This window comes from Sinocyclocheilus grahami, unplaced genomic scaffold, assembly GCF_001515645.1.
Source record: "Sinocyclocheilus grahami isolate Dianchi unplaced genomic scaffold, SAMN03320097.WGS_v1.1 scaffold828.1, whole genome shotgun sequence".
Lineage (NCBI taxonomy): Eukaryota > Metazoa > Chordata > Actinopteri > Cypriniformes > Cyprinidae > Sinocyclocheilus > Sinocyclocheilus grahami.
This window is the reverse complement of record NW_015506007.1, coordinates 659377-675043: the sequence shown is the minus strand read 5'-3', so window position 1 is coordinate 675043 and position 15667 is coordinate 659377. Positions and strand designations below refer to the sequence as shown.

General features: G+C 38.1%; 1 protein-coding gene across 1 annotated transcript in view; it reads left to right on the top strand.

Annotated features, from left to right (window-relative positions):
- Positions 1 to 413: 413 nt before the first annotated feature.
- LOC107562545 (phospholipid phosphatase 1-like) overlaps positions 414 to 15667 on the top strand; it is a 15939-nt gene continuing 685 nt past the window's right edge. Inside the window, exons 1-4 of the mRNA XM_016247181.1 lie at positions 414 to 764; positions 3879 to 4033; positions 9612 to 9892; positions 12703 to 12779. Coding sequence (XP_016102667.1) covers positions 707 to 764; positions 3879 to 4033; positions 9612 to 9892; positions 12703 to 12779 — 571 coding nt within the window. The 5' untranslated portion in view covers positions 414 to 706. The remainder of the gene's footprint in view (positions 765 to 3878; positions 4034 to 9611; positions 9893 to 12702; positions 12780 to 15667) is intronic.

Here is a 15667-nt window from a genome sequence, read left to right as displayed (position 1 = left end):
TATATATTTAAGAAAAATGTGTTATGTTTATGTATTAAATATATTTATGTCTAATATAAAATATATGAATATAAATATAGACATATAAATACATGTAAATATTTTCAAAATATATACTGTATGTGTGTGTATTTATATATACATAATAAATATACACAGAACACAGACATATGTTATGCAAACAAAAACTTTATTTTGGATGCGAGCAATCGCGATTAATCGTTTGACAGCACTAACATATATGTGTGTGTGTGTTTGAAATGTATTTTTTTCTCAGGTAGTCATTGCCTAGTCATGATATAGATGTAATTGTATAGGCGTATGGGGGCGTGGCTTAGACCGAGAGACGAGCGAGCGATTGGCTGAGATGAGCCTCCGCTGTTGTACGTCACGACAGCCAGCTGAAGCTCATTAGTGGAGTTCAAAGACACCGCCGGCTCGTCGTCGCTTATTCTCGACCTCATGCGTTGAAATGGTGATCTTCTCTGAGGGACTACAACCAAACGGCTCGCTCTGCCTCCTCTCCGGCTGATTATTAGTCGCCGTTGCGCAGTCAATGTTATTAAGAGTGTTTGCGCTCGCGTTAGTGCGCGTCGCTGCAGATCATTTCTCTCTCAGAGGACCACTCTCTCAGTCTGTTTACACTGAGGACGCCTTCAGTTGAGCCTTTATCTCCATAACCGACCCACAGAAGGACACTGACACCATGTTTGAAACCAGAGGAATCCCCTTTATATTGCTTGACATTGCGTGCCTAATACTCGGTAAGCATTATTTGAAGCAGTGTTGCTTGTGTTTCCTGAACTGATATGGATATATTGTCTAGAGTCTTATAGCGAAGTGAGAATAATTTAAAACGTTGGCGCTAATATGTGTTGTACAGATAAGATCATGTAAGATATTAATATATAAATATAGTAAAGACGTGTCAGTTGTTTTAGATGCATGTTGCCATGCACGTTGTTTAAATGCACGGGATTCAACATCGCAACAAGGGTACTGACACCTTAACCACATACTACACCCATAGTGTGCGTCATAGCGCGTGCTGAGTCTACATGCCTTCATCTACATGCCTGATCAAAGTTTCCGTAATAACAGGGCGTTACCTATTATGCAGAGAGTCTATTATGCATAACAATGACTCGGGGTATAAGGGAATGCACGTGAAACATCACTGAAAATCATTAAAAAAATCCCACGAGAAACCCCACAGCTTTTGTTTTAGACAGCAGCCCATGAATTTTACTCTAATTAAAAAAATATATATATATATATTAGTAGGTGGGGGTACTTATTTGACCATTTTTAACCCAGTAAATATTTTATTTAATAAGTATAATGTCCGTTTCTGTATAACAACATACATTAACATCTTAGCTTACAAAAGTGTCTATTAGAAAGATTTATTGAACACACCTGCTGTGACAACATGCCCCAACAGCAGATCTTGTTGTCACACTATATGGGGTATGTTGTCACAATGCAACCTGTCAGACTGATAAAAGGTAACATTTAAAATGATCATATAATTGTTTTAACTAACAAATATTATAGTCAGTTATATGAATTTCTGACATATACATATGACAACTTTCTTGGGGCATTTCTTGGGGCCCAATGTGAAAACTAGCCCCACTCTCCATTATAATGCATAATAATGAGATTTATTTCTATGAAGTTATTATTATTATTTCAAATCCTTATCCAAAAATTCACAAATGACTGAACAAGTCTTGGAAATTCTTTGGTCAAAATATGTGGGAACCGTGTGACTTAATTAACGATTATATGCTGAATCTTAGTTATTCCCCAATAATCCCTGCTCAGTCCTACAGCATTTATGATGGAAGTTTTGATCTGTATTTATCTTGGAATTTTCCTTGCACTGGGGGAACATTTTTAATGTTTTTACACGGGGAACAAACAGATCTGACTTTCCACAAAGTAACCATGAGTCACTTTCATATGATGGCTATTTGTTCTTGTTCTTTGATAAATGTGCCAAGATGGAGGAATGATTTAGGAGAATTTTAGCTTTTTGGAAGTATTTTAAGTGTAATGAAGTATAATATCCCAACTAGAGTTTTTATATTGGTAGCATTGGCAAACGCATACTGTTCATTTCTCTCATATTGAGAAGTGGCTCACACTTGCCTTCCTTGATTTTCATTTGCAAATGCATATTTACATACCACCGGTACCACTTAAACACAGACTATGAGAATACACAGTAGACACTGTTCCATACTGACGGTTTGAGCCCAAAGGCTTTCCTAATTATGTTTGTTTTGGCATTTGAATTACAACGGGGCTTAATTGGAGCAAAGAGCAATACAGCTTTAAGCTCAATCCAGCTCTTCCTTCTTTCAAGCTTGAGCAGCCAGCTTTATCTGTACTTGTGCGTATGTCACATGCACTTAGCATCACTAACAGACCCCATAGTCTTTTCCTGGGCGAGGAGCCTCAGGCTCTATGAATGAGGGTTTGTGTTGTTTTCCCATAATACTTTGCAACAGCAGCAACAATAGGCTGAGGCTATAGAGGATTCAAAGTTTACATACGAGCTCTCATGTTAAACTTTACACCGTCAGGTCACATTAGTGCAGTATGGGATAGATAAAGACACATTAGTGTCAGCTAAAATTTAAGAGGCTGTATGTGACGAAAGCAATGTGTCTGGATTGAGTGCACTAAGAAAGGATGACAATAAGTGTAATTAAGTGTTTGAAGCATGATTAATTTAGCCCTTGATTTTGGGAGATTGATGATGAAATGGTGCTAATTTCCTTAGTCCTATCAGTTAATTCATTCAAAAATGCATTAAAAATAGATCATTCATTAATAGAATGACTGTCTGAATACTTAGGACCATGTGATATTTCAGTTTTTCTTTTTTAATAAATCTGCAAAAATGTCAACAATTCTGTGTTTTTCTGTCAATATGGGGTGCTGTGTGTACATTAATGAGGAAAAAAATTTACTTAAATGATTTTAGCAAATGGCTGCAATATAACAAAGAGTGAAAAATTGAAAGGGGTCTGAATACTTTCCGTACCCACTGTAGGTCAGGGTAATGCAACTGTTTTGATATCATAATTTACACAAAAAAAAGCATAATTAATAATAATGTAATCTTCTTTTTAGGAAGGTTTTAACAAAACTGCTTCACTGCTTTTTAATATTAGAAAAGGCTTTGTTCACCAAAATCACTGTCATGTGGTGCGACCATGTAGAAACTAAACAGGAAATGACATCATGGCCGTGGCTCATAAATGTGTCAAGGTCAATAAATTCATTAAAATATAATTTAGGTTAGCTCAGGATGCAAAATGTCATTTGGTGCGACTCAAAGTAATATTTATGATTTAATTCATGATATTAGATTTAAAGAAAATTAAATGTTTCTTAACTTTGTTTTTGTATAACTTTTAATATTATGTAACTTTTTACACTATTACATTTTACCTGATGATTACACCAAGTTATTAAATGTAAACTTATTTTTCAAAACCACATAAAACCAACATGAACGTACATTTCTAAGAACTTGATATGTTTTAAACTTCACTTTTTTTTTTCTCCCGTATATATTCATTATTGTGGACACTGTTATATGTCATTGACCTTTTGTTAAACTGTCATCAGACACCGTCGACTTTACATATGGCACTTTAAAATAACAGATATTCAAAGTCACAGTCTATGGCAGCACCTGTCAGGTGTCCTGTATAATCGTTGTCATTATAAATGCACAGCCGTTATGTAATCTTTATCTCTTAGGTGGCAGCAGCCATTCATCAACACTGGAAACCAGCCCTTGCATTTGATTGGTTGGTGGACCCTTTATCAAACTGTTAACCCTTCTTCACCTACAGCTGGCCTCCCGCTTGCAGCGTTTAACCTGGGTAAAATCAAACCGTATCAGCGGGGCTTTTTCTGTAATGATGAGAGCATCAGCTATCCCTTCCACTCCAGCACAGTCACCTCCACTGTGCTCTACACAATGGGCTTCACACTTCCAATTTGTAGTGTAAGTAATCCCAGATAGCAACCACACACAACATGCCCAGCGTCTTCCCTCACAAGTCTGTAGTGCGCTCAAGCTTGTTTTAAAGGATATTTGGCTATTCATCTTTAGAGTTTAATGGTCTGTTGCAGTCACAGAAAGTGGTCCTTCATTTTGAATTAACAAACAGACAAATAGACACCCGAAGAGCAGCTGTTTCAACGACTCCTGACCACTGAACAGGTGCAAAATGCAATTTCAATAGAGCTTTATTAGGTAGATTGAAAGCAGCTGTTCAAGTCACTTCATCTGGAATCGTATTAGGCCATCTAACATTGTGTTTACGCTGGAAGAGACCACTGTTGCCCAAGGTGTCTACGCTGGAAGTGCTGGCGCTGCAAGCATCTATGCAACAGTAAAATTAAATTAAATTCCTTGTATGGGTAATTTTGTAGTAGTAAAATAATATTGCACTTAAAGGGATAGTTCACCCAAAAATGAAAATTGTCATTGTTTTCTCACCCTTATGTTGTTCCAAACCTATAAGACTTTGGTTAATTTTTGAAACATAAATTAAGATATTTTTTATTAAAACCTAAAAGGTTTCTGTCCCTCTATTGAAAGTCCAGGTAACCAAAACTTCTAAAAAGGTCATAAAGGTAACGTAAAAAAAATCCATATGAATTGAGTGGTTAAATCCAAGGCTTAGCAAATCTCAAATTGAATATTCATTTTCATTCTGTACATTTGTAATGTTATGATGGCTAAATTCATATGTAGTGTTGAAACGATTTTATTTTCATTTAGAATTTTTTTTTTATTATATATATATATATATATATATATATATATATATATCTGGTCAATATTGGTTATCGGCCATAACATGAAAGTAATACGTGTATCTGCCCTAATTTTTACATAAATTGTCCCATTTAATTGAAAGCTACAAGTTACATGATGGTTTTTAAATATTTTCCAAGAAATTAGCTTCTGTGTAATAAATGAGGCCCAATGTTACCAGAAATAACATTAAACACAAGCAGAATGAATTTCTTGAAAATTTGTAAAAGCTGTTATGCCACTATATATATATACACAGTTAAAGGGGTCATATGATGCGATTTAAATTTTTCCTTTCTCTTTGGAGTGTTACAAGCTGTTCGTGCATAAAGAAGATCTGTAAAGTTGCAAAGACTAAAGTCTCAAATCCAAAGAGATATTCTTTATAAAAGTTAAGAGTTAACCATGCCTACCTAAAACGGCTCGTTCTAACACGTCCCCACATGTCTACGTCACTGTGGGAAGATTTGCATAACGCCGCCCAAATGTTCACGCAAAGAAAGAAGGCGTAACTTTTATTCTCGCTGTAGTATTGTTGCCGTCGCCATGTCGTGAAGAGCTGTGTTTCGTTGTGAAAGCGAAACTTTGTTTGATCTTCCAAAAGAGGACTATATCCGCTTCGTCATGCCTAGAGGTGATCTGTGCTGGTCGCTGAGGAAATACATAAACTTCGTGCTGTGGATCGCCGGATCGGCTTTCACCGTGGACGAAGCAGAGTCCAGCCCGGGGCCGTCACATGTGGTTGCCGCTCCTTCGTCGAATCCGCCGGCCGGGCCGTACTCAAGCCCGCGCCTCTGCTCACTCAAGCCCGCGCCTCTGCTCACTCAAGCCCGCGCCTCTGCTCACTCAAGCCCGCGCCTCTGCTCACTCAAGCCCGCGCCTCTGCTCACTCAAGCCCGCGCCTCAGCTCACGCTAGGCCGCCGTGTGTTTCGTTGTGAAAGTATTCTGCCAATCACAACGCACTGGATAGCTGGCCAATCAGAGCACACCTCGCTTTTTTTCAGACCGATGAGCTTTGTAAAAATCGACGCGTTTCAAAAAGGCGGGGCATAGAGGAGAAACAATGTACAGTATGTGGGGAAATTTTTTTTTATTTTTTTTTTTAACCGCATAAACTCATTTCATTACACCAAATACACAAAATAATGTTCTTTTTAGCAGCATCATATTACTCCTTTAAAAACAAAGGATGACAGGCCAGAAACTAAAGATCAATCTGTCTTGATCAGAAGTCTGTGGCACGTCAAAAATAGAAACCGTCTTTTAACTGAAGGTGTGACAAAAGACACTTCCATTGTTGCATATTCTGATGCACTACTTGTGTTTGGTGACACAGTGTTGGGATAGAAACATTTCGGCAGCTCATTTGCATCCAAGCAATGTTTTTGCTCCTTTGTGTATAGGGATACTCTGGGCATGTTGCTTTTCATTAACTTCTTAGCCAAGGATGTCCACCAAGTACAAGAAATAGCCTTAAAGTAGCTGTTTTAGATTAGCTCAGATTTGAGGTATTTTGGGCTGGTATTATTTGTATTTTGGGCTGGTATGATATGTATTTAAACGCACCCTCTTTCAATCTGCTCCTGCTGCTCTTTTTTTTTTTTTTAGAAGCAACTGCAAATTGGGCAAAGTTTGTGGTTCACATCAAGAGGGGGTTCTTAGGTTTACCAACCAAACCACAGAAACTTCCTGAACAGGTTTAGGAAGGGTCACCGTTTGGTCACATCTCAAGTACCCATGTTCAAGTGCCATGCTTACTTCATAGTTAACTACATAAATATTTGTATCAAAACTGTTTGAAGACAAAATTCGGCAAAAAAAAAAAAAAGGAAGACGTATCTAGGATATTGCGATCCGTCTGGAATGTAATAAGAGTGGATAGTTGATATCTTCTGGAGCACCACAGATGGCATACTTTTTCCTCTAAAACATCTCCAAAAGTTTCAGCAATCTGTTCCATGAATAACCCTGTTTGACTTCTATCTCATAACCCACAGGCTTGAGAAAACCTCAAACTTCCCATATTGCAAGATTTGGGGTTGACCTCTATGTAAGCAACCCTTAGCTTCCACTTGCCTGCCAAACTAGTCCAGGCAGCATGCAAGTGATGATCGAAACGACCGATCCGTGCGGCGTTAACGTTACACCGATGTTCCTAATGACTCTGAAATTCCATACGTGCAGCCAGCACATCACAGACCATGACAATGCAGCTTTCACCGGAGATCGAGAGAAGATCCGGTGAAATTTTAGGAGACTTTGGTTGGCGCTGGGTAACCTGCACTGATCCACATGACTAATATCAGCTCTTAGCCGATTGAGCGGTTCATGGACTTTACACGCACACAAACATCTCAGCAGACCATATTCACTGCATGTTGGGTAAATGTTTCAATCCCTACCACATGCTTTGCTTCCATGCTTGAGTAACCTTCATGTCCCCAACAGGCTTGTAAAGTTTTTGCTGGTGGTGTCTAACCACAGTTACCCTTCTTGCACCTTTTTGATGTTTATCATAACCTGTTTATCTAACTGTGGTGGAGCAGCATTTAAGAGCTCTTTTATAACATGATGTGAAAAAAAACATGGAAAATGCATTTTTTTTTATAACCTCTAAAGCCTTGTTCACACTGACCAAAGTGTTCAGCAAATGTGGCGACTAGCAATGGGAGATAGTAGAGTTTCCTGAAAAGTTGTGAGTGTTTACAGTGTTCTATATGATACAGTGATATAATAAAATGACGCAAAACCGGATGGAAAAAGTTATGGAAAACTGTATCGGCATAACATTGCTGTCAGTTGTGAACAGGGCTTGAAAGACAAAGAGAAAAGTGAGGATTTCGCACCCTCTGCTATATGTAAATGTTCAGAGGAGATCTACTCGTCATCGTTAGCGTGCTGTTGAATCATTTGAGCTTTATTTGACACGTTCCACTTCTCATGTCTACCTCGAAACCACTGGAGAATGAAAACAAAGCAATGAAGCAAATAAAGAATTTAACAAAATTCAGCCCCGGCTGCCACACCACCTACTTGCTAACCCTTTGTTCATTATGTGTTAAAGTAGAAAACTGATTGTCTGTCTAACTCACAGCTTTTCATACGAGCACCTCCCAGAGGAGAACAACCTTTGCTTGAATTGGGGAGAATAGGGTATGAGGCACTACGTTAACCTGTTTTTCTTTTTTCTCTCACTGCTTTTTTGCTAGTTGGACTCCCATTTGCAATACTCACTATACAACACAAATCATTCAAACGAGGATTTTTCTGTAACGATGACTCTATCAACTACCCATATAAAGAAGACACCATTTCCTATCAGTTATTAGGAGGAGTAATGATTCCTATCACTATGCTTACTGTAAGTGCCCGTCTGTTACACTAGCAGCTCACACCCCTTCCTGTATCTCTCTCCTCTTCTCACTATGCCTGTAATGTTTGTTGCATGCTTCTCTGGTCAGTTCGTCTGTTCTCATGCCAGCTTGAGAAACAGGACTTTGAGATCTAACCACAGTTCAAAGGAGATACGGTAGATAGATGCTTAAAGGGATAGAGCGCCTGTTGAAATCTTGGAATACAGAGTCATGACTATTTTTATGGTACATTTTGTATCTTGCCAGTTTCTATGTACTTTTAGTGTTGGAAAAGATGAGCATTAACATTCCTGAAAATGTCTCCACTTGTGTATCTTAGAAAACAAGGAAGAAAAGAAGTCAAATGCTTTGAAATGACATGCAAGTTAAAATGTAAATGTTTTTTTTAGGTGAACAATTCCTTAAAAATTACCCGTACACTAAAAAAATTATTTGAACAGCAGTTAACTCTTGTAACAGACCTTTACAGGTTTAAGAGACAAGGCAACCAATGGAGTGGAAAGGATGTCTACTGGTCTTCTATATTTTCCCATGAAAGCCCATATACCACAGTCTTGTGGTGAGACGTTTAGACTAGAGTAGGAGTCTCTCTCTGTGGTTACATACCATAACTGTTTCTTTAAAACAGGCTTTTTTTTGTCTTGTGTGATAGCATATACAATTCAGCAATGTCCTTTCAAGGGTATTCGAAACATCAGTTTGTTTAAAAATGTTTAAAATGAGCTTACCCATTATGTATAACATTTCCTATATATACTGTGTGTATTTATACACAGACATACACATCTATATAACCTCACAGTCACCCATGTGAGCTCAAAGCACATATACCTCTGCCTAAATGTTATTAAAACATTAGATTTAGGTTACTGCTAATGTATATTTTAAAACTGCAGCATTTCAACCTGGATATTTTAGTAAAGCAAAATTAAACAGAATTGTATCAACTTATATGTTATATATACATTACCCAAGCTCTATACCTGATCATTGAGCAAGAAGGTAATACAGTATTGCAGTCACTAGACTGTAGTCATTGTAGACACCATATTATGACATTTGATATGGAAGTACAGTGCATTCAGTATGTTGTACTGGTCTTGAGAAGAACAACAGCAACAAAAAACTCAAGTAAAACTTGTAATACTAACATGGGTAACTGTGATGTTAAGGACATTTCAGGGAAATCCTTGTGATGGCTGCATTGTCAAGTGCTTTTACTGTTTGATCTTGTCTTCTATTCTTGTACGTGTGGACATCCTTATAAGATTCAGAAACAATCCTAAAATATTATCATCAAAACATGACTGACTGTAGCAAATGTTTGGACCATCTCATCAGAATAAAGACAATTAATGTTTTTTTGCTTCCTCTTCCATCACAGATGATCATAGGGGAGTGCCTTTCAGTCTATCTAAACTGCGTCAAATCAAAGTCTTTCTGCAACAGTTATGTGGCCTGTATCTATAAGGCCATTGGCACCTTCTTGTTTGGTGCCGCGATGAGCCAATCACTCACTGACATTGCCAAGTATTCCATCGGCCGGCTGAGGCCACACTTCCTGGATGTGTGCAGACCGGACTGGATGCAGATCAACTGCACAGGAGGGGCTTACATTGAGGACTTTGTCTGCACTGGGGATTCAACCAAGGTCAATGAGGGAAGGTAGGTATCACCAAAGACTTTAGAATACCCAAGATGTGTCACTTGTATAGTTTTGAATAGGGGACAAATGTAACGCTTAATATGGCCGCTCTATCGCAGGAAGCCCTGCCTTCTGAATGAAAGAGCCAATCGCTAATCTGTAAAGTCAGCGCGTCACTGCAGCTGCTGTTAGAGAAGTCCCGCTATTTGAGCAAAATAAACAACATTTATGATACAGCTGTTGTCAGATTTCATTGGTGATTTCAAATATGAAATTTAATCGTAAGTTTGGCGAACAGTTTTGGAGAATTTGATGTTTCCCCATTCAAAGAGATAAGAGCTGCACTTGCATGCCTGACATGGCCGCCGAGTGACATGACTTGCCTTAAAGGGACTTTGGTAACACTCCCTTATCGGTAACTAGTAATTACTCGTTACCTTACAGCGGTAGTTCACACAAAAATGAAAATTCTGTCATTAATTACTCACCCTCATGTTGTTCCAAACCTGTAAGACCTTCGTTCATCTTCGTAATGCAAATTAAGATATTTTTGAAGAAATCCGGGAGCTTTACCACGTTCAAGTCCCAGAAACGCTGTAAGGACATAGTTAAAATAGTCCAATGGTTCAACAGTAATTTTATGAATCTACAAGAGAAGAAATGGTTGAATAAAGCCGTTTTTGTATTCTTTGCGCACACAAAATATTCTCATAGCATCATAAAATTACTGTTGAACCACTGTCGTCACATGGACTATTTTAATGATGTCTTTACTACCTTTCTGGAACTTGAACGTGGCAGTTGCATTGCTGTGTATGCAGGATCAGAAAGCTCTCAGATTTAATCAAAAATATCTTAATTTGTGTTCTGAAAATGAACAAAGGTCTTGTGCATTTGGAACAACATGAGAGTGAGTAATTAATGACAGAATTTTCATTTTTGAGTGAACTATCCCTTTAACGTGGGGTGCTCCTGGGGATCACTTCCAAAACACCTGCCTGGAAGTTTCTAGTCATCCTGAAGACCTTGTTTAGTTGGTTCAGGTGTGTTTAGGAAATAAACTCTACAGGAAGGTTGCAGGATCCAATTTTACACCTGAAGAACCAACTGTCCTGCAGAATTTAGCTCTAGCCCTAAATCAAGGTCTTCAGGGTCACTCAAAACTTCTAGGTAGGTGTGGCGTCAAACGTTGCAGGTGCTCAAGGAGCAGAATTGGACACCCCTGCACTAATGGGTGTCCTGCTCTGGATGGAAGAGTTGCAAGAAAGGTTTTTTCCTTGGGGTGGAATTAGGAATCCCTCAAATTTGTTCTTTGATGTGGTTCCATCCTGGAAACTTCCCAGCCACTCTAGCCTGCATCTGCATTCCTTATTAGACAAGCTTGTCCCTCAAAATAACTTTTCCTCTGAACCTTTTCAGATAGATGGGTCTGACAAGGAATTAGATGTAGTTCTAAGGATTTACATGAAGGTGTCCAATTAGCAGAACCAGTTCAGATGTGCCATGAGTACTTTATATCTGGCATTGCACTGAAAAAAAAACTCCCTCATTAACATTGAAATGAAGGGTGTTTCCAGTGTCTTTACCATGAACTCTTTTTGGGGTCAGTTGTCCACATTGTTGGCCACCCAAGCTCTTGGTGGAAATCTGTGGTTCACACGCTGTAGTGGTCTCTAATCATGCAGTTAGCCGTTTCAGAGCACGCAAGTTTTCTGTTTGGGTTCTTGGGCCAGACTCAAGGCCAGCAGTATCCCAGGCCCTCTCAGAATGCTCTCATTTAACATAGGTGTGGTTCTCATCTCTCTCTCTCTCTCTCTCTCTCTCTCTCTCAGAAGAGCACCTCTTTTGTGGTGGTCCAGTGTTTGCCTAGGAGACGATGCCATTTATAGAGCAAATAAAGAGCAGTAGAGGGTCTGAGCCCAGAATAACCCAATCACCTTTCACACGAGAGTGTTCTCCTCAGGAAAATAGTCTTCTTGATAGGCAAGGAAGTGTATTTGCACGTTAAAAGGGTGAGAGTTATCCAGGTCTAAGTATAAATGATAAAAAAATCTGAAGCAGGTCTTCAGTTCTTTGAGTCCGTGTTGCCCTTTCGTTCAGTTTTATCCTCAGGCACTCTCAGAATATGCAGTCTGCAATGCGTTATTTTAGCATCTCCACCTCGCAGATAATTCACTTTAGCCCTGCTTCGTCTCTCGTCTCATGACCGGGTCTTTAATTCAATCAGCAAACAAAAACATGAAGATCTGGCCTCATTATAACTTGCACACTGCCCAGATCTGGTTAAACTCTACTTTTAAGTAGATCGATATGAAAGGAGCATGTTCGCAGTGGTTGAGTTTATGGCAGTTGTGCAGCTTGAATGATTAAAGTTTTATTTGGAATCAGTCAATAGGCGGATGCTCCTAGTCGACAAGTGGCCTAAGCTTAAGTAAACAGGAACACACAAAAGCCTGCCGGATAGCCAGATCACCCTCCCTCGCTGACGCTTTCCACGCTTCCCCTGCCCCGACCCCCGCCGGTCAGATCGTGTCTCCCCCGAGCATGCCATTATCACCCGGAAAAGGGTGTGTATGTGCTTTTTAAAGAGTGTTTAATGGGAGCAAATGGGACAATGCAAACCTTCGCCTAGCGAGGGGTTCAGTGTTAGGATTCCATCCCACCAATTTGTCAAAGCAATTCTTAGTTTGTGTTTACAGATTAGCAAAACAAATGTCAGCTTTAACTAAGGCTTCATAGTGTTGCATAAGCACATGTCTACATGTAGTAGGTAATTAGAAACAGCCCTTCTGTGCTGCCCACATTGATTCTTAGATTGTTTTTGTTGCAGACTCTCATTTTACTCGGGACACTCCTCATTTTCCATGTACTGCATGCTGTTCCTGGCGGTAAGTGTCTTTTATTTATGTTTAATCCATTTGTTAAGAGGGTAGTCCACCAGAAATATAGTATTGTCATCATTTTACTTGCCCTCATGTGATTCCAAACCTGTGTGACTTGCTTTCCTCTGTGGAACATAAAAGAGGATTACTTGGAACAATGTCCCAGGAACTTGTTTCCCCCAGACCTGTTACTGTCTGCTTTTTCATCGCGATCTAAAGTATCGTGAAGATTAGGCAAATAGTCTGGTGACATAGGACTGTGCTGGACTGCTCCTCCCAGTCCAGGGACGTTTCTCAATACCAAGTAGGGCTGTCAAATTTTTTTTCCGAATATTCGTCGAATTTAAAATAAAAATCCACATTCGAATGCAAGAATGTTGCATTCGAATTTTAGGTGTGCGTTGAGGCGGCAGCCTTATCAGTGATGCCTAATCAGCCTTATTCAGTCACCCTAACTGAAATTATGCATTTTAAATTAGAATATAATTAGAATTTTGATTATTTAAGTGAAAAATTCAAATTAATTTTTTCAGCCCTAATACCAAGTATGCAAATTTCGGACTTGTGTCCTTGGTAGTTCGGACTTTGGGAGTTCGACTTCGGAGTCATAGTTCGTGAACTCCCGCGGATGGGACGACGCAAGTCCAGTAATTCTGCGAACAGCAGCGTACTTGATAACATCAGTAAGCGCGCCTTGCCTACTGAAATTTTCTTCACTGTATTTACAACAAGACGAAATATATCAAACACCACTGGCTCTTTTCGTTTTCATTTTAACATATAGCCGCAGAAATGTAGTTCAGGGAATGTACATACATTACAATGAAACAAAAAGTCTCCGAAACCGGCGAAGCACATTTCCAAATAGGCGCTGTCTTTATAAATAAACTGCAGATTTGAGTTTTAAACTACATTCTCGGCTGAAATACTCTTAAAACTATTCGTGACACAATAACATTAATATTTAGAAAATTATGCAAATATATGGTGGTTGAAATACAATGCTGCGTGAACTCAACCAATCAGCATGTTCAGCGCCCAAGTCCCGCCCCCAATAGTTCCGGATCTTTAAAAAAAAAAGTACTAGCTCTCCAGCAGAGACTTTCTGAGGGGCAAATTTTTACCCGGAACTCTATTTAGAATCTGGTTCCTGCGTTGCAACCAGGCTTTACTTGTGACACTCCAAACCCATATGACGGTCTGATGTTTATGGAATAATAGAATCAGTATTATTTTAGTATTTTTATTTTAAATACTATATAGTGTTCATCAGGGTTATCTTTAAAATTATTTAAGTTATGTTAATGTTTTCCCATTTTCTTTAAGATTAACTTGAAGTACTAAAATTGAAATGAAAAGTAACAAGAACTATCTATATAAATATAGACAGGCATTTAAACAAGTATTTCTCAATAGCTTACAATATATTTAATTTGTGTTTTTATTAATATTTTCATTTTTTATTTCAGTTTCAGTCATTGGTATTTCAACGCAAGTTAAAAGCAAGTTAATTTAAATTAAAAACAATTTTAAGTTTGTTAAAAAAAAAAGTACTAGCTCTCCAGCAGAGACTTTCTGAGGGGCAAATTTTTACCCGGAACTCTATTTAGAATCTGGTTCCTGCATTGCAACCAGGCTTTACTTGTGACACTCCAAACCATATGACGGTCTGATGTTTATGGAATAATAGAATCAGTATTATTTTAGTATTTTTATTTTAAATACTATATAGTGTTCATCAGGGTTATCTTTAAAATTAAAATCATATTTAAGTTATGTTAATGTTTTCCCATTTTCTTTAAGATTAACTTGAAGTACTAAAATTGAAATGAAAAGTAACAAGAACTATCTATATAAATATAGACAGGCATTTAAACAAGTATTTATCAATAGCTTACAATATATTTAATTTGTGTTTTTATTAATATTTTTATTTCAGTTTCAGTCATTGGTATTTCAACGCAAGTTAAAAGCAAGTTAATTTAAATTAAAAACAATTTTAAGTTTGTTTACAGCACTGAATAGAATTGATCAATGTCTAGAGTGCTTAAATTTAGAACTAAAAATAATTGCATCAGTTTGCAATTCTTCAGCTAAACTCTCAATTTTATTTAAACTCAAAACAAGATCAAAATATTTTTAACTTAATTTTCTGGAACTTTTTTTTGTCAGCTCCAGTCCCTTTTAATACACATTTAATTTGGTTCCACAGAAGAAATAAATAGGGGTTTGAGTGACTTATATTTTGTTGTACTGTATAAGCACTAAACACTGACATTTCAGGCTCTGCCACTGTGACTGTAAACCTCAATCATATCACCTCCTCTCACGCCCTACAGGTTTTCTGTGTGTCGGATTTCTTCAAAAAGAAAGTCGAACCACAGAAGGAGGCAGAGATCCCACACACCACCTTACAAGAGACACCTACGAATGGAAATCATTATGAAAACCCAAACTAAGCTATGATGAGCCTCTGTGGATGGGAAGGGGTTTCAGCGTGCACCCACTATGAGGGCAGACCACTAGGGTGGAAACCTGTGAATGTAACCTTGCTTTCTATGTTCTCCATGGACTCTGTCCCACGTTGCCTTGGCTGAACTGCTTCTGCTGCTACCACAGCTTCCTCTGTATCTCCAAAAACTAATGTGTACCTCTATTAAGCCACAAAAGAAAAACTTTTTTTTATCTGTATGAAAACAAGAATCACTATACAGTCTTTTTTTTTATTAAAATTGTTAAAATTATGTACAATGTTGCGCTTTTATTATGGAAACAAAAACCCATTATGCTCTATGCTCGTTGACAAACACAAATAAAATGATTGTTTCATGTAAATTCTGTCCTTCACTGTTTTCATGCAAAATGTAAAAAAAAAAGTAGGGAAAAAAAAAAAGGCAAAATGAAAACTATAAC